The following is a 26,689-nucleotide window of genomic DNA, read 5'->3' as shown; positions in this document are numbered from 1 at the left end:
GCTTGCTATAATGCATGATACAATGCTATAATATAATGCTATAATACCCTGTTCACCTTTACAAAAAACAGCAATAGATCCCCTCCCACAGAACTAAATGTGTATAAATCATAATTTTTATATCCTATAATAAACAACAGAAAAGGGCTAGTTGTGTCTGGTAGCAGTCTTAATCCATCTACTAATCCACCCTTTCCTTATACTGAGACCTAAAAGGTCCGCCAGTGCTAGACCCCACAGACAATATGGGTTCTTCAAGGACTTCACTGAGATATCATGAGTAAACGATTTGTTCTACCAATCAAAACGAGGATTTGATACTGTGGGATGAAAGGAAGGAATGTTCTGGAAGTACCAGCATGAATAAAGTTTAGTTAACATATTTTGATGGATCAAATAATATATTTATTATGTACATATCTTTCTCCGATCTAATAAAGCATTTTACTTTTTAAACAGCAGTCATTGTGAATTCGTCACAAGAGAAGCCTCCATTTAAGGTTGTGTCCCCCTCGCTCCACCCAACCTTTGCCTGTGTCTATTTCTCTCATTTGAACCTTTCTTAAGCATTCTTCGTTCCCCTTGTCATATTTATCATGTAGCCTCATGGTCTTATTTTGTACCAGTACGGGGAGAATGTAAAAAAAAAAAGGAAGGAAAACGTAAGGTAGCACAACTTTTTAAAATCCTGTTCACCCTTACCTGTATCTTTGCTGTGGAGACTGTTTTTCAGTTGACTTAAAAACATGTCCAATGTAATACAAAGGAAAGAATAAAAAGTTCCAGTTTGTTGCAAACCATGTCAAAGTGAAAGGTGCATCAAATTTCTTAAAGGTCTGTTTTGCTAGCTGAGTTGAACCTGCCCAGGAGGAACATACGCCAAGTACCACCACTACTCCCCAGAAAAACTTCTTAAGTTGGGTTACAGAGCATGTCCAGCAACATCTGCTTCCTCTTCCACCAGTTTCCATCCCAGCTTGTGCCTGGGCTTCTGCTGGCGCTGGGGAATCGCGGGAACGTTCATCCCCTGAAAGAAAAGAGAGATATCTTGTTATTATTGATTAAGAATTTTCTAAAGCATTTAACTTTCCAAGAACTAAATCCTAAAACATGTGGTGGTATGCATGTATTTTGTACTCTGGTTCTTTACTCAAGTGCAAACTTAAAACATGAGATCATTGTAAGTGAATGTGCTTTTTCAGTAGGGTTGCCAAGGCAGCTGGCAACTGGCAGAGGAGTGGGACTTACCAGGAGAAAAATAAAGGCCCAGGCTGCATTGTTGACATCACAATTATCATACCATTGACTTTCAGGCAACACGTTGGTATTTGCGCAAAACCTTTATGATAAAACCAGCTTCTACCATAGAGTTTTTGCCCAAATACCAGTGTTGCCTAGAAGCTGGTAGTGTGATGTCGCTTCCTGTATGGCAATGGCAGTGTGGTCTAGGCTTTCCTCTTTCTACTGATAAGACCTCTGCTGGCCAACTGATCAGTGGCTGGGGGGCAGGGTCTGGGGGTGCCTTCACTCGGAGTACTGGCTATTTTATTTTTCAGACCTTAATTATGACATAAGTTATATTGTTCTGTCAGAAGTAACCCAACTGAGGTCAATGGAATTTTTAAAAAATTACATCAGTTTGATAGACAAACCATATAGTGTCATATACTAGGGAAGAATATCGGCCTTTCTTGTACACCTATCCCAAAATATGTTTTGATACAAGCAAGAACTAATTTGTTCTCATCAGAACTTTGAAGCATAAACCCCTTTTATAATCTGGAACTGGGAGGATAACTGAGTTAACAATTTAGTCTGCACTAAATTAACCTTCTCTGGCTCCTGCATATTCAGATACACAGCTCTTCAAGAATTTGTTTTTTTAAAACAAAGGAAAAGCATGATAAGAACAGAAATACAGTCAGTGATAATATTATAAAACCAGCTGACAGTTGTAATGAATAAAACTTAGTATGAAAGGAGACATGCATCTAGTTGACTGAGGAGGATATATACTATGTGCCCATACAATCCTACCATTGAAAAACAAAGTAAAAATATTTCCAAGAAACAAATATTTATAGGGTGTAAATCATATAGTTAATATAAATGTCTGAGGAAAGAAATACCACAGTTTGCAATGTTTTGTTCCCATTAATACAGATGGATAACACTGTAATATTTGCAAAACATTTACTGTACATGTTTGAAAACCTACAGCCCATTTAGGCCATAAGGAAATATCCCTACATTGCCATATGGCAATAATAAAATAGAAAAGTAAAATGCCCACATGTGTATTTGTTATGTACAGCTCTTCCATGTACACTCTTAAACCAAAGGTGTTAAATACACTAACAAAGGTGCTTGCACTGCAGAAGTAGCATGACACACAATACTTCACGGATCACTTTACTATGAAAATGATCTGACACTTCAGGTGTTGAATTTCGAAGGATGGTCTTATGATCTCACACTGGAAGGAGTGAAAACCACTCTAGCTAAAACAAGCTGCACCACTTTCTGAAGTCGTCTGTGTCTTCATTCCAGAATGCCTTCTTTGTTTGCTCTGGCTATGAAAATCACCTCCTCCACCCTATAGTATGAATAGGAGTTCATTTCCAGTGAAATGCTCTGAGACTTAAGTGCACTCAAGTGCTTTTGACTTAGTCCCTAACAAACCTTCAGCATCATTACCTCCTGTTCTCTGCTCTATAGTTTGCAAGTTCTGAGACATCAGAAAAACAGCTGAGCCAATGAAACAGGGACTGTGACATTTAGGATCTCCATCAGTCCAAGCAACTCATTCTCTTGCAAGTGTAACTCAGGCCCACTGTGATAACAGTCTAGATCAGATAACAACATTAAGAGAGATGGAGCAAATAGAGGCAAAGTGAGGACAAATGCAGGAAATACAGGGTCATCAGGAAAAAGCTTCAGCAATATGCTCACTATTATTGTACATGTAAGCCCTTGGCTGACCATTATACTGACCTTCCATTGATCATGTCACGCCCACAGTCCAGACCATTTTCTCTTTCATATCTCAATGCTAACCTCTATAGATTTGTTGTATTGGAAAAGCTGACCTACTCTTGAGAGCATTTTCACCAAATACTTTTGAGGATTTTTTTACTGTGGGTTATTGGCAGAACACTCCTTTCACATGTTGTGATACAATTGCGGATCCTTCAACATTTACAAAAGACAATGCACCTAAGCAAGGATTGCATCTGGCCTGAATCCTAAAATGGTTAATGTCTTTTTGTTAATGGCCTTTCCATTACACCTTCCTATGGCATATTACCCTGACCTTAATGGCTCAGGCTAGACCAATCTTGTCAGATCTCAGATGCAAAGAAGGATTGGCCCTAGTTAGTATTTGGATGGGAGACCACCAAGGATGTCCAAGATTGTGATGCGGAGACAGCAATGGCAAACCACCTCTGAACATCTATTGCCTTGAAAACCCTACGTCAGCTGTGACTTGACTGCACTTTCCATCAACACCATGGCATATGACTTACTACTACAGTTTTTCTCCTGCTGTAATGCCATAGTATAGTGGCTATAACAGAAGCAACTTACATAGAGGCACACTGTGAGCAGTGATGCTTTAGTGCCAGCCAAACTCACATTCATCAGAGGGCAGTGATAGAAGATGATGTAAACCCTGGTCATTTCACCTATGCACTAGACAGAAAGAAACAATGTTCTCTGGAGGCCTCACTTCAAAAAGGATTTGGACAGAATGGAGTGGGTGCAGAGGAAAGCAAGGAGGATGATCAGGTGCCTGGAGACCAAGCCCTATGAGGAAAGGCTGAGGGACTTGGGAATGTTCAGTCTGGAGAAGAGGAGGTTGAGGGGGGACATGATTGCTCTCTTTAAGTATTTGAAGGGCTATCACTTAGCAGAGGGCAGGAAGCTGTTCCTGTTGGCAGCAGAGGAGAGAACTTGCAATAATGGGTGGGCTGGCTATTAGGAAACACTTTTTTACAGTAAGAATCAGCTACTTCAACAGTGGAAGTAGTGTTCAACAGTGGAATCAGCTACTGAGGAAAGTGGCGAGCTCCCCCTCACTGACAGTCTTTAAGCAGTGGCTGGACAAACACTTGTCAGGGATGCTTTATGCTGATCCTACATTGAGCAAGGGGCTGGACTACATGGCCTGCATGGCCCCTTCCAATTCTGTGAGTCTATGATACTTTTTTTAATTAATTGGTTTAAATTTGGCAGAGGATTACTACAAATTTTGTGAGCCGTTTCATTTCCAAGGGAAAGATGGTGCAACAGGGAGTTCTTTTGCATACAAATGCAGCAGATATGCATGCCATAAACATCAATTTTGAATTCTAATTAATATCCATTTGTGAGCAATACTGTATTGTATTACATATTGGAGTTTAGTTAAACTGTTGAACTGTTCTGGAGCAGCTGCTACCTTTGCTTCAGTAGGTAGACCCCCCTGTCCTCTATTGCTGCTTCTGTGTCACACCCTCTCAGCCTAATATATTTGATAGAGTTTTGGTGAAGATAAAATAGGGAAAATTGTAACTCCAAAAGCAGCCTTGGGTCAGGGCTGCTTTTTTTTTTTTGCTACCTCCATGACATAGAGTTGGAAGACACCTCCAGGGTCATCTAGTCTAACCCCCTGCACGATGCAAGAAATTCACAAATACCTCCCACCCCACACATCCCAGTTACCCCTGCTCCATGCCCAGAAGAGCGCAAAAAAAAAAAAAAGCCTTCCAGGATCCTTGGCCAAACTGGCAATCAGCATTTCTCTGAGCATGTAAGAAGGGACCACAAAAACTAAGCACTGATGCAACCCTTCCTGCCCTCCCTCTCATGATCTGCCTAAGATCACAAAATCAGCATTGCTGTCAGATGGCCATCTAGCCTCTGTTTAAAAACCTTCAAAGAAGGAGAATCCACCACCTTCCAAGGAAGCCTGTTCCACTGAGGAACCACTCTAACTGTTAGGAAGTTCTTCCTAATGGTTAGCCAGAAACACAGTAAAAGAACTTAATTGCTGTGGACAGTTCCAGCACTAGGTAAATGCTCTGATTCCCCCTCACAAAGCCTGCATGGCAAAATGTGTAGGAACTCTGTACAATAATAAATCATAAATTATTTATGTTAGAAGATGGACAGGGGAGCATACCCTTTTCATTCTTCTGTATCTTTCAGCACCATTTTATACTCTCGGTCAGGGTATCCTGTTGAGTTGTCTTACAAAATTAAATGCAGAAGGTAACAGTTTGCAGTGGTCCCATGCCTTCTAGGTGTCAATCTGTCTGTAACTCTGGCTCAGTCAAAGAGCATTCTGGGTAGAACCAAAGTATAATCAAATGCTGCTAACTCATACCCTTCCTACCCCTCCCTTCCTATAGTGAATAGCTTTGCTTTGAAATGGAAAGATGTGTAAGTCTTATCTGTGCCTTCTCAGGCCTGGCTCTCGGAAGGGAGTCAGGAGCCCACTATGATCAAGGCCATACAAGCCTGAGAACGAATTGGTAACCTCAATGTGTGAATGTTCCCTGCATAATCCTCCCCCCTTAGGAATCCCTTTGAAGTATCCCTTATATGCAATGTATCTACAGAAGATAGAATTGCTCTATCTTCATTAGTTCGTTCCACCCCCGAACCTTCGCTGAGTTGGATCTAAACTCAGCCGCATACTCACACACTGATTTTGATTCTTGCTGCATGTCTCGCAAGGCGGTCAGGGCCCGGGTCTCTTGCAGTGGGTCCTTGTATTGGGTGAGCAGGGCTTGCAGGAACGCTGCGACAGTGTCCAGCTCCAGACTTCTGGTCTTGTACAGGCTCATGTACCATCTCTTTGCGGCTCCTTTAAGTTTGGAGCCAAGGTAGTCCACTCTGCTGAACTCATCTGGGAACGTGTTCCCCCAATAGTGCATGTAACTATTGGCTTGGATGGAGAAATACTCCACTTCCTCGGGATCCCCATCAAATGTCGCATCAAGCTCTCTCCCCGTACTGTAGTCTCGGGGGCCTGGGAGTGCCGGAGGTTGGGCCGGTACTACTGGTGGTGTGGGAAGCTGCAGGGCCGGGATCGGCAGGGGTGGTATCACCAGTTGCGCTGGCAGTTGGGGGGCTAGAGGTGGCCTTCCCCCTGGGATCCCCGGTATCCCTCTCGGGTCTCCCGGTCTCACCAAGCGTTTGATCTGCCTCTGCATCTCTTAGGCCATGAACGCAGCATTGGCTTGGATCTCATCCCTCAAGCCCCTTGCCATGGTAGCCATCTCCTCCCTCATCGTCTCGAGGACATCCGGTTCACCTGGCCCCTTGCCTCCATCTTCATCCTTGGAATCAGAGCCTCTCGGTGCCCCACTGCCATCATCTGGTTGGGGCTCCCTTCGCTCCTCATCCTCCCTGGGTGGGTTGCCCTCTCGCTCACCTCCCGGGGCTCCACCACCTCTACCTCCATGGGTATGCCTCATCAGGATGGCTTCTCGTTGGGCTGGGGCTTCTTCCATCAGGGTGGTTGAAGTCCGCAGCTCCCACTTTCGTGGGGTGATGAAAAGTTGTTGTACGTGTAGAGGGGACCCGTGCCCCGTGACTCTCCTCGTGTCCAAGACGTGCCATGGGGGGGGGGGGTCCATGCCTCGATTCTCTCTTCCAGCCCTCTCTCCAGCGGATTAAAAGGTTCTCTGTTATCTGGAACTCCCTCAGCCATTCAGTTCGAATGTTGCCAAGTCAGTTGAACTTTAACATGGATCACTTTCAAATTGTCAAGCATGCAGACTTCAAGATAACCAATTGATGATTTTGAAACAAAGTATTGGTTTATTGTAAATCCATTGTGCTCATGGTAAAACCATATTGAAAGTGATACAGCTTGACACGCAATAGCTGACTTTAAAGGATACATCAAAGAGATAAGGAATTCTAGCATATGCATGTGAAAAGCTACAATCACAGGCTCGGCTATCTTTTGTGGTTACAAACATCCTGGGTCTCAGGCTCGGGCCTGGGAAATTGTCCCAGGGAGGCATTATCTTCAAAGCTGGCATTTCTACATTTGTTACAGTAGGTGAGAATTAGAGACTGGCTTACATAGCTTTGATATGCAACAGAACAGTAAGATAATAAACAATACAGCTTTCTACTGAGAGTTAAATGTATGCTTGACATATAGGATCTAGCAGCAGGTGTTTGAGAAAAAGACTCAAGGAAAGGTAGCCATTTCAGCAATAAGTTCTTAGGAGTATTAGATCGATCTAAAAGGGTTATATAGTCTAGGATTTTGTCCATGGAATAAAATTCCCATATTGTTGAGTACCAAAATTTAATATATAACGGACCAGAGGTCTTCCAATTCTTATTTTGGCAGCGATAAGTAAAGTTGAAATTAAAGATTTGCTAAGCTGTGAAATTATTAAATCAGGCCATAGGTCTAATAATATCACTTCAGGAGTAAATGGGATGGTGTAACCAGTGATAATTTTGATATGTGATACAACTGAAATCCAGAATTCTTTAACAAATTTACAGTGCCACCAGCAATGTAAGAAGTCTGCCTCCCTCCCACAAACTTTCCAACAATAGGGAGGATGTTCCGATGATATATGGTGTAATTTTTTGGAGTTATGTACCACCTCAATAATATTTTATAACTTAGTCTTTGAATATTTAAGGAGGAAGAGGTGTATGAGTGAGAAGACCAGATATGATGCCACTGATCATTGGTAAATTGTGCTTTACAGTCTAAATGCCATGAGCGCTGATAAGAGGGAGGGTGTGTGCAGTCTACAAGAATTAAGCCTTTGTATAAGAAGGAGACTAAGTCTTTGAATGTAGCAGGTGAATTAGATAGGAATTGTTCAAAAAAAGTAAGAGGCCTAGCCAAATTATGAGATTTTGATATCTGATCAATAAGGTGTTAAACCTGTAGATATTCTAACCAATTGAGGGGGTGGTGAATTTTGTCTTCTAACTGGCTTTTCCCCAGGAGCTTACCATCTGAAAGTATGTCAGGAAAACTTACTAGGTTGAAAGATTTCCAGATATGAAAGGAGTTTATAGAAAAACCAAGTTGAAACCACGATTGGGTGAGAAAGTGAGAGATAGATGAAACCTTAGGTGCAAGGTGAGGCTTTAGTTTGTCCCAAATGGATAGGGAGGCTTTTAGAAAGGGGTTGTTTAAGGAATTGGGTGGTCGGTGTTTCCCAAAGAATACTTTGAAAAGATCTATTGTCCAAATATTCATGTTCAATCAGTTTCCAGTCTGATTTAAAGTTTGAATTGTATTGTTTGAGAAGGCCAGATAAAATAGCTGCTTCGCAGTACCGTTTGAGATCCGGAAGTGCGAGTCCTCCTTGATCTAGGGTTGCCAAGTCCAACTCAGGAAATATCTGGGGACTTTGGGGGTGGAGCCAGGAGACTTTGGGGGTGGAGCCAGGAGACTTTTGTGATGTCATTTCCTGTGATGTCATTTCCAGGTCAAAGGTCAAGTGATGTCACTTCCACCCTCCTCCACAATCTTCTCCTCCATGGGTCTCTTCTCCATTTAATTTTTATACCAACCCTGTGGGACAGATTAGGATGAGCGTGTGTGACTATCCAAGGTCACCCAAGCAAGCTTCCATGGCAGAGTGGAGATTTGAACCTGGATCCCACAGAACCTAGCTGGACAATCTAAGCATGACACAACACTGGTTTAAAATGTTTTGATGTTTCAGGGAGGAACACTAAAGATGCAAATAAAATCTAAATTGCTTGAGGAGTATTTAATTCTGAAATATAAGGCGATGGTTATCCAGATGGTTTGACCTGACCTGGCCTGTCTCTCTACTTTAGATGCATGTGGATTGATTGTGACCACTCCCTGGAATAGGAAAGGCACACACAATCTGTCTTTATTAAGACTAACCCTGGGAATCTCTAATATCTGGTTCTGAGACTGCATCCTGGTTTGTGACAAGATGCCAAAACTGAATGGCAGACCTGGCCTGCACCTCTCGGGCAGCAATCCTGTGCATGTTCAAACTAATTGGTATTGTATTTTTAAATGGCACTTGAATAATGCATTGCTATTAAAAAGTCACACAGTAATGTATGTTGATAAAAAATAGGAACAGGATCCATGCTCTGTTAAGCACATGTATTGCAAGACTCAAGGCAAAACTACTGATCAGACAGCATAAGACATCTAACAATGCAATAGGACTGGGATTACAAAATTAGAAAATAATGCAAACAGAGACCTGTGTAAGACATGACATACTATAAACAGTGCAACAATGTAGGAGTCTAGTAGCACCTTTAAGACCAACCAAGTTTTATTCAGAATGTAAGCTTTCATATGCAGGCATACGTCATCAGACAATGGAATGGGGTACAGTCTGATGAAGTGTGCCTGCATATGAAAGCTTACATTCTGAATAAAACTTGGTTGGTCTTAGAGGTACTACTAGACTCCTACATTGTTCTATTGCTTCAGACCAACACGGATGCCCATTTGAATCTATAAACAATGCAGAAAGAGAATCACTAAGGTAAAGTGTTACTACTTTACCTTTGTAATCCACTTTCTGCATTGTTTAGACTAGAGGACAGTTAGAAGCTGGAGGACACATATAAGGGTAAAGAGAGTTTTAGGTATTTAGCTGTGTTGGTCAGTCTGCAGTAGAAGAACAAGATTTGAATCCTTAAAGACCTTAAAGACCAGCAAGATTTCCAGAGTGTAAATCAAAGCTCCCTTTGTCAGATACCTTTGCCAGATACGATGAATGCTGCACCAGACTACAATCTTCCCTGAAAACAATCTTCCTTGCGCGTTGCAAAAGACCGGGCAGAGAGAAATGAGGGGGCGTCAACAAAATCGCAGCTGCGCAGCCGCTCGCAACTAGATTGGGAGGGCTGTGGGTTAATTCCACTCAGTCACCGGGTCACTGGCTGAACGGACAGCTGCTCTCGCATGTGCGCTCATCCCGTTCTGTGGCTCCCTTTTCCCCCTTCCCTTCTCTGATTTTACCTCAGAGGTGGCAGCAGCGCAGCGGCTTCGCCCGCTCCGCTCCCCTCTGAGGTAAAATGAGAGATGGGAGGGTGGAGGCAGGCCAGGAGAGTGGCGAGTTCCGAGTCCGGGTCCTTCTGCATAGATCTGAGAAGGGGCCCATTTGCACAAGCACCACATCTGCATGCAGGTGGAAATGGTTTCCTGCTGGGGTGGGGTTGGGGGCAGGGGAAAGAACATCCACAGCGTTGCTTGCTGGGAGCTCCAAGCGAGGCCTCTCTTCCTCCAGCTTCTTCACAGAAACACTCTGAGCTCGCGCTTGCTGCCACCTGCTCACCTCGGAGGACTGGAGGAGAGCAGAACAGGCCGCCCGCCGCCGCTGCCCACTGCTGCCCGCTCGCGCTTGCTGCTGCCACCTGCTCACCTCGGAGGACTGGAGGAGAGCAGAACAGGCCGCTCGCCGCCGCTGCCCACTGCTGCCCGCTCGCGCTTGCTGCTGCTACCTGCTCACCTCGGAGGACTGGAGGAGAGCAGAACAGGCCGCTCGCCGCCGCTGCCCACTGCTGCCCGCTCGCGCTTGCTGCTGCTACCTGCTCACCTCGGAGGACTGGAGGAGAGCAGAACAGGCCGCCCGCCGCCGCCGCCCACTGCTGCCCGCTCGCGCTTGCTGCTGCTACCTGCTCACCTCGGAGGACTGGAGGAGAGCAGAACAGGCCGCCCGCCGCCGCTGCCCACTGCTGCCCGCTCGCGCTCGCTGCTTCCTGCTCACCTCGGAAGACTGGAGGAGAGCAGAACAGGCCGCTCGCCGCCGCTGCCCACTGCTGCCCGCTCGCGCTTGCTGCTGCTACCTGCTCACCTCGGAGGACTGGAGGAGAGCAGAACAGGCCGCCCGCCGCCGCTGCCCACTGCTGCCCGCTCGCGCTCGCTGCTTCCTGCTCACCTCGGAAGACTGGAGGAGAGCAGAACAGGCCGCTCGCCGCCGCTGCCCACTGCTGCCCGCTCGCGCTTGCTGCTGCTACCTGCTCACCTCGGAGGTCTGGAGGAGAGCAGAACAGGCCGCCCGCCGCCGCCGCCCACTGCTGCCCGCTCGCGCTCGCTGCTACCTGCTCACCTCGGAGGACTGGAGGAGAGCAGAACAGGCCGCCCGCCGCCCACGGCTGCCCGCTCGCGCTCGCTGCCATCTGCTCACCTCGGAGGACTGGAGGAGAGCAGAACAGGCCACCGCCGCTGCCCACTTGCGCTCGCTGCTACCTGCTCACCTCTGAGGACTGGAGGAGAGCAGAACAGGCCGCTGCCCACTGCTGCCCGCTCGCGCTCGCTGCTTCCTGTTCACCTCGGAGGTCTGGAGGAGAGCAGAACAGGCCGCCGCCGCTGTGGGCCGCTGCCGCCTGTTCAAATTGCTGCTCCGAAGACTCGCGGCCTTTGCGCCGTAGTTCCCCTCTTCCCTCCCCCCGCTTCCATTTTTGGGGACAGCGGGGGAGGAGGGTGCAAACCCGGGGGTCCCCCGCCAGGGCGGGAGGGTTGGGAACCCTACCTTGATCTGAAGGGTGAATCAGGGTGCTGTAACTAATTCTAGGTGATTTCTTATTCCAGATGTAGGAAATAAAAGAACGCTTCCAGGTTGTAAAGAGATCTGCTGGGATAAGGATTGGAAGGGCTCTAAATAAAAATAGAAATTTAGGGAAAATGAAGGATTTTAATATTTGAATTTTTTCTATCCAAGGGGTAAAGTTAGATTTGTTTTGCTGGAGTGACATTATGGATTTGTTTAGAAAATGATGATTGTATTTAAATAGTTCACCAAGATTTACAGGGATGTTCACCCTTAGATAGGTCCAATATTTAGCCAACCACATAGTCAAAATGCAAATGAATGTATTCCTGGTGCTGCTTAGAAAGTATGATAGGGTACAAGACAGATTTGAATGGATTAACTTTAAGGCCCGCAACTAAAGAGAAATGGTGTAGCTGATTTGATATTGCCTGAAGAGAGTGTTCTCTGGGTGTGGCAAAAATAACTAGATCATTTGCAAATAATGAAAGTTTTGTAGAATGATCTTTAAAAGAAATTCCAGGAATAAGGGGATCATGACGTATAACATTTGCCAGGGGTTCAATGGCAAGGGCAAACAGTAGAGGGGAAAGAGGCCAGCCCTGAAGATTGGAGGTGGGCAAATGTTGTCCCCATCTTCAAGAAGGGGAAAAAAGACGATCCGGGTAACTACGGACCCGTCAACTTGCCGTCTATACCTGGAAAAGTTTTAGAACAAATCATCAAACAGTTGGTCCTGGAACTTTTAGAAAGAATGGATGTGATTACTAAGAGCCAGCATGGGTTTCTCAAGAACAAGTCATGTCAAAGTAACCTGATCTCTTTTTTTGAGGAAGTGACTATCTTGCTGGATCAGGGGAATGCTGTAGATGTCGTTTATCTTGATTTCAGTAAGGCTTTTGATAAGGTTCCACATACTATCCTTGTTGACAAGTTGGTAAAACGTGGTTTGGATCCTGTTACCATTACGTGGATCTGTAAGTGGTTGACAGATCGCACCCATAGAGTGCTTGTGAATGGTTCCTCATCCTCTTGGAGAGGAGTGATAAGTGGAGTGCCTCAAGGATCTGTCCTGGGACCTGTTTTGTTCAACATCTTTATCAATGATTTGGATGAAGGAATAGAGGGAATGCTTATTAAATTTGCAGATGATACTAAATTGGGAGGGGTTGCAAACACAGAGGAAGACAGAAACAGGATACTGAATGACCTTGACAGGCTGGAAAACTGGGCTAAAACCAATAAAATGAATTTTAACAGGGATAAATGTAAAGTTCTGCATTTAGGTAGGAAAAATCCAATGCACGGCTATAGAATGGGAGAGACTTGTCTTAGCAGTAGTATGTGCGAAAAGGATCTAGGGGTCTTAGTGGATCATATGCTGAACATGAGTCAACAGTGTGGTGCGGTGGCTAAAAAGACAAATGCAATTTTGGGCTTTATCAACAGAAATATAGTGTCCAGATCATGTGATGTGATGGTATTGCTTTACTCTGCTCTGGTAAGACCTCACCTGGAGTATTGTGTTCAGTTTTGGGCACCACATTTTAAGAAGGATATAGACAAGCTGGAACGGTCCAGAGGAGGGTGACGAAGATGGTGAGGGGTCTGGAGACCAAGTCCTATGAGGAAAGGTTGAAGGAGCTGGGGGTGTTTAGCCTGGAGAGGAGGAGGCTGAGAGGTGATAGGATCACCATCTTCAAGTACTTGAAGGGCTGTCACTATGGTGTGGAATTATTTTCAGTGGCCCCGGAAGGTAGGACCAGAACCAATGGGTTGAAATTAAATCAAAAGAGTTTTCGGCTCAACATTAGGAAGAACTCCCTGACTGTTAGAGCGATTCCTCAGTGGAAAAGGCTTCCTTGGGAGGTGGTGGGCTCTCCTTCCTTGGAGGTTTTTAAACAGAGGCTAGATGGCCATCTGACAGCAATGAAGATTCTGTGAATTTAGGGGGAGGTGTTTGTGAGTTTCCTGCATTGTGCAGGGGGTTGGACTAGATGCCCCTAGAGGTCTCTTTCAACTCTATGATTCTATGAACTATGTCATCCACATCCCACAATAGCCAAATGCTTTAGTAGTGCACAGCCACTGCAATAAGTCAGTTCTTCCCTACCTGCCCATGTAAAGTTACTTCCATTGGTTGTAGTCCTAATTAAAGTGAGAACAGGATAGCAAAGTCAATTTTCAATTTATCTACCAGCTGATGACTATCAATACTGACAGTGCCAACCATTTCAATAGTGGTACAGAGTACCATGTGCACTCATCCAGGGCTGGATGCAAGTTCCCACCCCCTGCCACACTGTCTGTTTGAATCTGTAGATTGCAAGAATGCCCATCAGACAGTATCACAGACAGGAAGTTTATGCCATAATAAATACTGAGATTTCCCCATACCTCATATACTATGTTTTATAATCACAGAAGCAAAGAGAATCACTAGATTTGTTTCAGCAGGCTGTGGGATTACAATTGGATAAACATGGAATAAGCAGCTTGAAAAGGCTCACTACTAGAGGATAAGATCCTTATGCAAAAAATAATTCCCATCTAATAAGCCAGACTTAATTATTTTGTTGTTTAAGAAGTTAAAGAAAACCAAGGATTTCCAGAGAAGATTTTGCAAACAGTTAAGAAGCCAAAAGATGGGTATAGTATAAATTATACCTCAATGAAATAGGTTTTGGTTTGATAATCTGCAGTTTAAATTTAAAATAGTTTTATTGCACAGAACTATTCTGTTTCTGGTCTTTGGTTTTGCCTTGTAAATGATGATTTAAATGTGTTATAAACCATCTTGCTTATCCATTTTGTATGGAAGGATGAGGTATCATTTAGGGATGATAGATTCCAGGTGGGACTGAGGAATCCCTAATATAAGCTTTTGAGGAACTTGAGGATTCCACAGAACAGAGTTTGAAAATTACTGCTCTAGCAATCACTGGTAAAAGACATTTGTATATCTCATCATCACCACCACAAAGTTTCAGGATTCTAAATTAATCAAAAACAAGAGTGTTTCTACTTTTGTCATTTTTCTCTTCTAGGACTAATATTCATGATTAAAGATAGATGAGATTTAAGATAGTCAATTCAGTACTGTTACTCCTCAACATCTACCATGAGACTATAGTAGTAAAATGAAGAAATCGAAAATATAAATGTAGGTTAGTCTGATTGTGCAGAACCAAACAGCCCATTGTTTTTTTTAAATAAATCTTGCTGTAATCAGTGAGAAATCCTGTGGAAAGCAGATTTAAATCCACCTTCCTTTTGTTTGGAATATTGCTTGTTTAAGTCTTTGTAAAAGAAGTTCTGGTAGAGAATACTGTACTTCTCTTGATGATTCCTATGTTAGTTTGAGGAGTTAACCAGATATGTCTGTTAGCTAAATTTGTAAAAGAAAATCCATTGGGATACTATTTAACTCACATGCAATGTATTAGAGATTAGCAGCACAATCCTAAACAGAGGTGTACACGACTAAATCCATTGATTTTATTATCACCTGTGGAAAATATGTCAGCATTGTGTCAGGAGATCATGCTCTTCTTCCAAGTGAAGGCTGTCTTTAAAAGATCTGAAGAAAAGGGATGCCAACCTCCAGGTGGGACCTTGGGATTCCCCAGAATTACAGCTCATCCTCAGGCTAGAAAGATTCCCCTGGAGAAAATGGATGCTTTGGAGTATCATAGAATTGGAAGGGACCTCCAGGGTCATCTAGTCCAAACCCCTGCACAATGCAGGAAACTCACAATTACCTCCCCCTAAATTATAGAAAGGAGGGTGGACTCTATTACCGGTTCTGCACTAGCCTTTGTCCTAGTTTCATTTTCAGCTCTCAAGTTTGTCCAGGGCAGGGAGCAAGCAGGGAACAAGCAGCCGCACTCCAGAGATGCCTATGCAGGATCCAGGAAAAAGGGCTGCCTTGAGGAGCTCTGCACAGAAGGGAGGAAAGTGCTAAATGTGGAATCAGTCTATAGCATTATACCCCACTGAGGTCCCTGTCCTCCCCAGGCTTCATCCTTAAATCTCCAGGAATTTCCTGACCTGGATCTGGCAACCCTACCCCCCCCCATCCCTCATTGGTGGCCAGGAAGGACCTGGCAATCCTAACATGAATGCTACAAGAAATATAAACAATTATGCTACTTGTTTATTTAATTAGATTTATATCCTGTCCTACCCCACAAGTGGGCTTGTGTTCTTGTCATAACCATTCTTCTAATCTATGGTAGTCCTAATATTGAACTGGGAGAGTTTAAATGGAACAAGAGGTTTTGTTTTTAATAAAAATACATTTTCTTGCATTGAAAAGATATAGTTTTTGGTTTACCTAGCAGAGCAACAAAGAAACCTCTGGTAATCCTCCTGACTTTGGGATTTAAACCATCTATTCATTTACCCTTATTTAAGTGCTATTTGTGACACACACATCTGGAGTAATGCATATGCACTTAATCTATAAATTCTACAGGGCAGGAAGAAGGAAAGCCATGAGCCCTTTCATTTCAGACAATTTAGGGGCATACTATATCTGAACAATTTGTCCTTTGTAAACTTATGTATTGAAATTATGTCTTCATTGATGTTATGAAATAAAATTACAATCCCATGCCTAAGGAAATTCATGAAACAGGAAGTGGAATACCAGCTGTCCTGTCGCACACACATTTTTTTCTTCATGGGATTTGATGGCATTGGAACATGATTGCATACATTGAATCTATTGCAATCTACATGATTAATATGAACTGAGTATTTTATTACTGGACTGAGTTTCAATGGCTATATATTGAGGGTTGTGGTATTTGCCTTTCTTGTAATAAATATATGATTATTATAGTAATTTGGGTCATAGGAGCCCTTTGGGTTTCTATGTTGTTAGTCCCACCTGGAGGATGGCAACCCTAGCAGTTATCCAAGATTAATCAAATGTTTATCATAGACCAAAGCTGTTTCAGATAAGATTCCTGTTTTCCAGATCAGAACTAAGAACACTGAACATAAGGAATAGAGCAGCTTGTTCTTATGGCTGGCATAAATAACATTGGGCTTCTGTTCTGTGCATCTGAGAATGTGGAGGTTCTTACAAAAAAGACGGTTCCAGTTGTAGAAATAGCTAGAGATGCCCAGATAAAATTTCACAACATTATGACAGGCTTCACCAAAATGCTGTTGTTGAACAACAAAGCCTTTATGATAGTTGAATTTAGAAAGGATCAACAAAGAACAACACACAATTCTTTACTTCAAAATGAAGATGAAAACTAGTAAAAAAAATGGAAGTCCTTGGAAATACAGGATTACTCAGAAGGGAAGCAAACAATATTTATTATTACACTCCTAAATGCAACAGGAGAGTAGATGGGTACATGTGTCAAACAGGAGAAGGTAGCTGTAATAAGATCCAACCTCATGCTCTTTTCTAAATAGCATACATTGTGCTATTTTTTTTAAGTCTAACTGGAACAGTGCAAATAAGCTCAAGGCTTAAAGGTAGCCATAAAACATGGGACACATTCTTTTGACTTTTCCCTGTCTAGAAAATACTGCCTTTTATTTTCATACTAAACATGACATTAATTCCTGTGGGAAATAAATCCACTAACCCAGAAGAAAACTGTACTATGACCATAAATATTAAGTCTTTTACCTAAGAACATAAGAGAAGCCATGTTAGATCAGGCCAATGGCCCATCCAGTCCAACATTCTGTGTCACACAGCGGCCAAATATATACACACACACACACACACACACACACACACACTGTGGCTAATAGCCACTGATGGACCTCTGCTCCATATTTTTATCTAACCCCTTCTTGAAGGTGGCTATGCTTGTGGACGCCACCACCTCCTGTGGCAGTGAATTCCACATGTTAATCACCCTTTGGGTGAAGAAGTACTTCCTTTTATCCGTTTTAACCTGTCTGCTCAGCAATTTCATCGAATGCCCACGAGTTCTTGTATTGTGAGAAAGGGAGAAAAGTACTTCTTTCTCTACTTTCTCCATCCCATGCATTATCTTGTAAACTTCTATCATGTCACCCCTCAGTCGACGTTTCTCCAAGCTAAAGAGCCTTAAGCGTTTCAACCTTTCTTCATAGGGAAGGTGTCCCAGCCCTTTAATCATTCTAGTTGCCCTTCTCTGGACTTTCTCCAATGCTATAATATCCTTTTTGAGGTGCGGCGACCAGAACTGCACACAGTACTCCAAATGAGACCGCACCATCGATTTATACGATTTTCTTTTTGCTTTTATTGTATGCTTGGCTCTTATCCTATTTTAATAAGTTTCTAGCAGATCTACCAAAATCTAAGGGGCTGTCATATATTTGCTACTTTTGAAGCTTTGTTGAGAGTCTCAAACTAGGACTTCCAGCAGAACCTTACTCCTTGTGCTACCAAAACAACATGTCTGCAGAAGGATCCCAGACCCCATATATGCCATATTACAATTTCCAACAGTGGACTCAGCTCCTAGACAGGTGACTCAGGGAGCCAATGAAGATAATGCCTCAAATTCAGAAATGTGGAATGGTATAGTATAGCCCAATCTCATCAGATCTCAGAAGCTAAGTAGGGCTCGTACTAGTATGGAAGACTGCAGAGGAAGGCAATGGCAAACCATATTTGCTTATTCACTTGTCTTGAAAGCCCTATGAGGTTGCCATAAATCTACTGTGACTTGATGGTACTTTACACATACAATAGAGACCCTTCTACCAGTCACCCTGCCTCTGAAACTTGGCCACTTGCCAATTTTAGATTACATTGCTTGCCACTGGCCTCCTCCCAAATGGGCTCTTGTTCTGTTACAACTTAGGATGCAGGTAGCCAGTAAAGCATAAGAGAGAGTACTCCATCTCAAGTCCTCAAGTTCTGGGATTTATACAGTCAATAAATTCAACCGAGTTGCACTTCTGAACCTTACTGGACAAAGTAGGTGATAACCTTGCTATCAAATGTGAAATTATAATCTGGTAATAAATGATAAATATATGACTGAAGGCAAAAGTTATTTGGTTTGGAGAAACAGTAAGAGAGAAAATATCAAGCCTCCCTTCGCTTGCCACTTCTCTAATCCTAATTTTCTTCTCTTGAATAAATCTCCTATTTTAAAATGGTTTTGGGGCACACAGTATGCAGTTAGACCCACAGATATAATTTTGGTAATGTCACAACAGGTGTTGATCTCAGGGGCTTCTCTATCTTTACTCAGCATCTCTTAGCAAAAATGAGATAAGTCCTTAAACTTAACTGAAGCTGCCACTAGCTTTTTATTAAACTTGCAGTGAAAAACATTTTATAGCGTGACCAAAAGTATACTACACATTATAGGCATGAGATGAGCCAAAGCCCATTTTAAAAGAACAGTATATAAAGAAGCCAAATTCTAGAGGGGGGGGGGACTTAATTATGAATAAAAAGGATGAAGAATGAATTTACAGGAACTTAAGAATTAGAAGCTAAAAATAACATTATTTCACTGGTGCTTTGATTCTGGAGGGGCAGTATTTTTGCTTTATTACCAGGTTCCAAATAGGTGTTAGTTTACCTAAAACAACAGCAAACAAGAATTTTATGTCACTTTAAAAACTAACAGATTGATGGTGCAATTCAATGGGAATAAGCTCCTCTGTATACAGTTGGACTTACTCCTGAGTAAATCTGCACAGGCTTGCATTTCCATTGTGATATAAACTTTCTCAGGCTATGGCCCACTTCATTAGATGCAGTAGAAAGTTTTCAGTTGAGAAAAATTATATATAGAATTGGATCCAGCCAATTTTTTTTTTACTCAGTCTTACCCGTTTCTCCTCACTACAGCTTCTGTTCTGTACAGCTTTTGCACATGCAGATTGAAAGAGCCCAACAGTGGGTCCTCAGTAGCATGTGGCCTGTCAATCAGCTAAAGGGCGGAAGCACAGACCCAGGAAGGCTGAACAGGGGTGGCGGGGTAGGCATGCACTCAGAGGCACTCAGACCCTGCCCTCCCTTGTTGTTGTGGAAGCCTCATAGACTCCGAGCACAGAGGTGGCAGCAAGGGCAAGCGTTGCAGGGAAAAGGCACTGGGGGTGGTGACCATCCACTCGTGACCAGGTGGCACCCTAGGTAGCCACCTACCTGGCCTGCTGGGTAGCGTCAGTCCTGGGAGTAACAATACTGAATTGACTACCTTAAAACTCATCTATCTCTAGTCAGGAACATTATTCCTATAGGGGGAAAATGACAGAAGTAGAAACAATCACTCTTTTTAAAAATTAACTTAGAGTCCTTGAACTTTGTGGCGGTGATGATGAGGGAGAGGATGAGATATACATGTGTCTTTTACCAGTGACTGCTGGAGCAATGATTTTCAAACTGTGTCCTGTGGAATCCTTGGGTTCCTCAAAAGCTTATATTAGGGATTCCTCAATGAGAAGATTTTTACTGGGGACTGACTTCCGTGTAAAACATAAGGCACAGTAATGGGTGAACATTAGGTATGCTTTTGGGAATATTAACTTTTCATATTGCAATACTGACTAGCTAGCTGTTATTCTTTATGTCCATAATGCTCCAAAATCCTCTGCAGTACATAGATCCACAGCAGACATGCAGAAGTTCCTTGGAAAACAAATTGATATGAAAAGCAGAAATTTTATATAAAAGCTGTCTTATACTGCTAAGCTCTGCTCACAACCTGAGTTCGATCCCTGGTGGAAGCTGGGTTTTCAGGTAGCCAGCTCAAGGTTGACTCAGTCTTCCATCCTTCCGAGATCGGTAAAATTAGTACCCAGCTTGCTGGGGGGAAAGCATAGATGACTGGGGAAGGCAATGGCAAACCACCCCATAAAAAGTCTGCCGTGAAAACGTGAAAGCAACATCACCCCAGAGTTGGAAATGACTGGTGCTTGCACAGGGGACCTTTCCTTTTTCCTTAGCCTAGTACTACCTGCTCTGGCTGACAGTGGCTCTACCTATAACTGGATATACTAGAGTTTTATCCTAGCACCTTCTGCATGTCAGATCAATGAATCATGGCTCCTCCTAGATCTTACAGGCTCAGTTCATGCTGATGAATCCATCTCTGTAATAATATGAAATGGAAGTCACATACTCTAAAGCAGGGGTCCCCAACCCCCGGACCGGGGACCAGTACTGGGCTGTGGCCTGTTTGCAATGGGTCGTGCAGCCTTGCTGCCCCCCCACAGCTCCCCCTGCAGCGCCTCCCCCCCTGTTTTCACCATTTTAAGGCCGGGGAAGGGGCACTGAGGTGCCTCCCAGGCTGAACCCCCCCCCCACTGATCAGCCGGAAAAACCACTGCAGTAGCAGCAAGGGACACTGCCCTTGCCTCCTTCCCGGGGGGGGGGGGGGTCGGCCTGGGAGGAGCTTCACAGTCCCTTCCCCGGCCTTAAAATGGTGAAAAGGGGGGGGGATAAAGGAGGCGGCAGCAAGGCTGTGTGTGGGGGGGAGGAGGATAGATCCAAGTGGGCAGCCATGTTGGTCTGAAGCAGTAGAACAAAGTAGGAGTCAAGCTGCACCTTTAAGAGGCGGCGCAGGGGGGGAGGAGGAAACGGGGGAGAAGGAGGCGCCGCAGGGGGAGGCCAAATTGGTTGCCTCCACCCTGCTGGTCCTGGGGGCACGGTTGGTAAGCTGGCCCTGGGGCCAAAAAGGTTGGAGACCACTGCTCTAAAAAGCAGAAAGTTCTTATCTCCCTTTTGGGAAAAAGTAGGTATTGCATAAGCGGTGAGATGAAAAAGCTTGCAGGTGCTGAAGTAATGAATGCATATCAATGAAAGACTACTTGAGGCAGCCTATCTGTTAGGTAGCATATCCACAGACTTCCGTAACTGCAGTTCCTTCATACTGGATTGAAGCAGGGGTCGTTTTGTAGGAAAATAAGTGGTGGAACTCATCCAGGGATTGTTTTGCAGCTGCACCTACTATTCAATGGACAAGGTGGAACTCTCAGAAGGAGGAGGTGGAACTATCAGAAAGGTTCAGGAGCTGCACTCCTGTGAGCTCCCACTGAATCCGAGGCCTGGATTGAAGTTATGTTGGTCCAAGAAAGAGTAACTAGTGAAGCAGATATTCTCTTTCTTTTGGCTAGCATTCATGTCATTCTACAACCTTTTAAAGATCATGATGCTGCAACAGCTCTATACAAAAGGTTTGGGGGTTGGCAATGAAAGCCACTAGGAAAACAAAAGTCTATGTAATAATTGAGACTAACAGAAAACAGGGTGTAGTTTCTCTAAAATAACAGAAAACAGTGTGAAGTTTTTCTAAAACTCTTTATGAGGTTTAATGTTAAAACAAGAGAAGTCTGATAAAGGATTCTGGAAGATTCAATAGCTTGCACACTATTGTTTTGGTTGGTCCCACTAAAAGGCATTACATGGATTTTGTTTGTTTTGGACTAGTGTGGCTACTTGCAACATTTATCTAGAAAAAATGAATCCATCATACCTTTGCACAGGTGAAATAGGGCAAAATATTTTTTGTTGTATATAAACAAAATAGGGCAGACTATTACATGAATATCTTTTTATATTTTAAAGTATGTGGCCTTAAAATATCTTGGCTGGCACCCTTCTCTGCTATTTACATCGTCCTCTTCCATCCTGCCAATGAAGTAGCCAGCAGTTCGAATTGATTATTATTCGCCATATGATTACTGGAATGTCTGTTAATGTTTAAACTGATTTTATCTTGTTGTTTTATTGAGTTTGTACATCTCCCAGAGCTAACAACAACAATAATAGTGAATGCACAGGAATGCAGTTCCAGCTGGCTTGGCATCAGGGGGCATGGCCTAAAATCCAAATGAGTTCCTGCAAAAAAGTCATGATGACAATAAATTCTGAAAGGTAATGATCCTTTGAGGGTGAAAAAAGTCTAAACAACTTGAGTATAGGAAACTGCAGAGCAGCACATACATGACTACCAGATCATCAAAAAGCTGATATGCATAAAAAGGTAAAGGTAGTCCCCTGTGCAAGCACCAGTCGTTTTCGACTCTGGGGTGACGCTGCTTTCACGTTTTCACGGCAGACTTTTTACAGGGTGGTTTGCTATTGCTTTCCCCAGTCATCCACACTTTCCCCCCAGCAAGCTGGGTACTCATTTTACCGACCTCGAAGGATGGAAGGCTGAGTCGACCTGGAGCTGGCTACCTGAACCAGCTTCCACTGGGATCGAACTCAGGTCATGAGCATATGGATGACTAAATTCTATAAGAGATGGGAAAGATATCTACCCCTGTTTTTCTTTATATTTCTAACTTGGAAAACAATGATGTTTCACTTAGATTACAACAGCATCAAGATTAAAGTTTATAAGAACTAATAGTGTATACTACCCACCAGGTCAGTTCAGTGCTTGGTAGAAAGTTATATTAATTTATTTTTAGAAGTTCTATGCTGCCTTTCTATCCAATTCAGAATCTCCAGGGCAGCAAAAATTAAAACATTACAATATTTCAGACATTTTAAAGTATTTAAAATACAAATATATTTAAATATTTTAAACAGTTAAATAAAACAGAATATAAAACATAACAGCACAAAGACATGGAGGAAGGCTAATAAGCATTAGTAAGAGAATACCAAACAACAACAAGCCTTTGCCTACTAGCAGAAGACAATGGTAGAGGGAGAATGTCCCTGAGAGGAAGGGCCCTGGTGAAAAGGCACTTTTTTGGGTTGCCATCCTTCTAGTCTTAGATAGAGGGGGCATCTGAAACAAGGCCCCTGAAGATGACCAGAGTGGTGAAGTAGATTCATATGGGATTAGGCTGGCCCCAAGCTGGTATAGGACTTCAAAGGTAAACACAAGCACTCTGAATTAGGCTCAGACACAAATTGGTAGCCAGTGTAGACCGAACACTCCTACCACTCCAGTCAGTATTCTGGTTGCAGCAATCTGTACCAACTGCACTTTCTGGACAGTCTTCAAGGGAAGCCCTGCATGGCACATAGTAGTACCCTAATCTAAATGTTGGTATTTGAAACCACTACAGTACTATAACATGCAAACAAAAAACATGATATACAACTTAATGTATAGCATACACAGAAAAACTACTCCACTGACATAGGCTCATTTTTTAAAAATGGACAATATGACATTTCCAATTAGTGTTATAATCCATATAATCCATTAACCCTAACATTGTTCTTACTACACCAACTGATGATGACATGTGCTTTGTCCTGTGAAAGTTAAAATGTTAATGTTTAGGCAAAGTTATAATTAAAGCAAATTCCAAAGTCTGGGTTTCTAATTGGAATATACAAAACCAATCTACAGTTTCTTATTAAGGAATCTCAAAGTAATATCTGCCTTTTTACTTTTTCTATTGATGTAATACAAGTAAATACTTCTTACAGTATGCTCTAACTCTTCTACAGTAAGCTCTAATTTTTTTTCTCTTTTTATCCTTTGCTTAATGGTTTTTAAATCTATCTTCACTATCTTAAAAACGTTTCTTTTACTACCATTCTGTCTTCTCATTTTTTTACCATCATTCCATTTTCTCTGTTCTTTCTGTTTATTCTTCTCCTTGTCTTGAAGTGAATTATAGTTTAGTCATCCAACTCCATTTCTTCCTCTGCAATTCACCACCTTTTTGCATTCTTTCTAAAACCTTTATTCTTGTTATACATTAAGTTAAGGGGGAAACACTTTATTATAGAAGCAAGACAAATTAAGTCACTTGTTGGGGGAGGTTACAAATTCTCTCCTTTGGACATTTTCAAGAAAAAATAGGACAGAGACCTATTGTTGATGCCCTAGTTTTGAAGACACTGTATATGACTTCTTAAATCAATGTACTTAAAAGGGTGGAATTCTCTGTGTTTCATTTAAGATGCATTCCTTTTAAAATGCAGGCTGGATTCTAAATGTTACCTTCCATCTATGACCCTTTCTTGATCTTCTGCATCTAATTTTTAACCTCTTTTTCACAAGTACTCTCTTCCCAGTTGCTTCCCATTCTTTCTCCCTTTCTGGCTTTTCCCATTTCCAGACCCTAATTATGATCCAGTAATTATTCAATCTCCTAATTATGTTTCAGTCACAACAGTTCCATTTCCTTTTGCACTGCTCTATCTTTACTAAAACTTGTGGGCTATTTTTCCTCTCTTCTCATCACTAGGTTCTCTACACAGGCACTTTCTTCATCCTTCCTCCTCCCTTCCCTCCACCCTCAGAATCATACTCCCCTGCCCTTCAGTTTCCTTGTACCCCAAACTAGGGTTGCCAACCCCCAGGTGGGGCAGGGGATCCCCCGGTTTGGAGGCCCTCCTCCTGCTTCAGGGTCATCAGAAAGCGGGGAGAGGGGAGGGAAATGTCAGCTGGTAACCCCATTATTCCCTATGGAGATTTATTCCCATAGAGAATAATGGAGAATTGATCCACAGGTATCTGGGGCTCTGGGAGAGCTGTGTTTTGAGGTAGAGGCACCAGATTTTCAGTATAGCATCTAGGGCCTCTACCCAAAGTACCCTCCATGTTTCAAAAAGTTTGGACCATGGGGTCCAATTCTATGAGCCCCCAAAGAAGGTGCCCCTAATCTTCATGATTTCCTATGGAAGGAAGGCATTTCAAAGGTGCACGGTCCCTTTCAATATGATGGCCAGAACTCCCTTTGGAATTCAATTGTGCTTGTCTCAACCTTTCTCCTGGCTCCACCCCCAAAGTCCCCAGATATTTCTTGAAGTGGACTTGGCAACCCTACCCCAAACTTCCAAGCAGCCTGATTTTGTGAGCAGAGCACCGCTAACTTCCTTCCTTGTTATTTTACAGGTTCCTTCTAGGCACGGCAGCCTCTCCCCCTGTCTAGGCAGCCAGCTGTATCCGTGGCACGGCTGTTTTTCCTGTCGGAGACAGACTCGGAAAGCAACTTCAATTACCAAGGTTATTGCCTCCGACCAGGAACCGGGAGCATCTCGCTCAGCGACTGTAGGCCAACTAGAAAACTATGGCAAAAGCAAGAACTCTCATAGCAGTAAGCTACCTGCCAATGCCGACATCCTTCCTCAGACCGCGGCAAATCAATTCGGGTCCTTTGCTATAGCAATAACTTCGTCGCCTCCAAAGGGGCACGATGAGCCTGAAGGAAATGCCCTTTTCAAACTGCGGCAAGGATTTGAGCATCGCTCTCAGCAAAGTGTTTCCCGAGGTCTCTCCGTCCGTTCGCACCTCCTTTAATAGCTAGAACACCGTCACACACGAAAAACAGCAGCACAGAGGCAGAGTCGCTTTAAAAACAAACAAAACCAAGCCTAGCGCGGACTGCCGACTCTCCTTCCCCCTCAAAATGGACACCCGCCAAATTACCTCATACCCAAGCCCCAAAGCAAAGCGCTACCTGTTTTCCAGGGGGCACTGAATGCTACGTGAGCAGCTCTCCCTCAGCCCCAATGCTGCGAGTTCCTACACCCTCCTCCTCTTCCCTGTGCGCCAAAAGAAAACTTCACCCGGCACGGGGGGGGGGAGGGGGGTCGAGGGCGAGGAGCTCCAGCGTTCCCGCTCGCCCGGAAAGGTGACTTTCGGCCCACCGGATGGGAATGCCTGCATTGCCTTGTTGGCGAAAGCTTCCTGGAAAGGGAGCCCAGTCAGGCATGGCATCGCGAGCACCCGGCCTCCTCCCTCCCTTCTTTCGCCAGGATAGAGGGGAAGACTGCAGCAGGCAAGCCAGCCTGCTGCCGCGCATTCCCTCACAACCACCGTCCCGCGCACCGCTAGATGAGGCAAGAGCGCGAGGCTGGCAGTGGCACTCCTTGCCTCGCCCCCCGGAGGAGACTCTTCCGCACGGGTAACAGCAGGGCTGCCCTGCTCGGCATGCACGGTTACCTTCCACTTTGGTCAGAGTCAGAACTGGGCTGTTGCACGCGCTGAGAGGGGCTACCCTGGCCGAGTGTTTCTTCATGATGAGCCCTTCTGCCAGTAAGAGCCCTTCAGCCGATCGCCTACATCCTGAAGCCGGTTGCAGTAGAGCGTTCAGCCCCCTTTCCCCCTTAAGAGCACGCCTCAGCGGCGGCTGCCAGCCTGGCTCTCACTTCGCCCAGCCTCTCTCGTTCCTCCTGCGCTGCTGCTGCAGCAGCTGCAGCTTTTCACCACCCCCTCCCATCTCGCACACTCTCTCCTACTTGCTGCAAACGA

The 26,689-nt window shown here is 43.8% G+C and overlaps 1 protein-coding gene across 2 annotated transcripts in view; it reads right to left on the bottom strand.

Moving 5' to 3' along the window:
* SLC35F3 (solute carrier family 35 member F3) overlaps positions 1 to 26,689 on the bottom strand; it is a 278,666-nt gene that overhangs the window by 66,224 nt on the left and 185,753 nt on the right. The window contains exons 1-2 of one of the 2 annotated variants that reach the window (XM_060243041.1): positions 26,381 to 26,637; positions 703 to 1,027 (exon numbers count right to left, since the gene is read on the bottom strand). In XM_060243041.1, the coding sequence (XP_060099024.1) occupies positions 703 to 1,027; positions 26,381 to 26,456 (401 nt within the window). In that variant the 5' untranslated portion in view covers positions 26,457 to 26,637. Of the gene's footprint in view, positions 1 to 702; positions 1,028 to 26,380; positions 26,638 to 26,689 lie in introns of those variants that run through there. The other variant, XM_060243033.1, reaches the window with a different exon arrangement.

The sequence above is a fragment of the Heteronotia binoei genome, chromosome 1 (assembly GCF_032191835.1).
Source record: "Heteronotia binoei isolate CCM8104 ecotype False Entrance Well chromosome 1, APGP_CSIRO_Hbin_v1, whole genome shotgun sequence".
NCBI lineage: Eukaryota > Metazoa > Chordata > Lepidosauria > Squamata > Gekkonidae > Heteronotia > Heteronotia binoei.
Note: the sequence above shows the minus strand (reverse complement) of the source record. Positions and strands in the feature narration are given on the sequence as shown.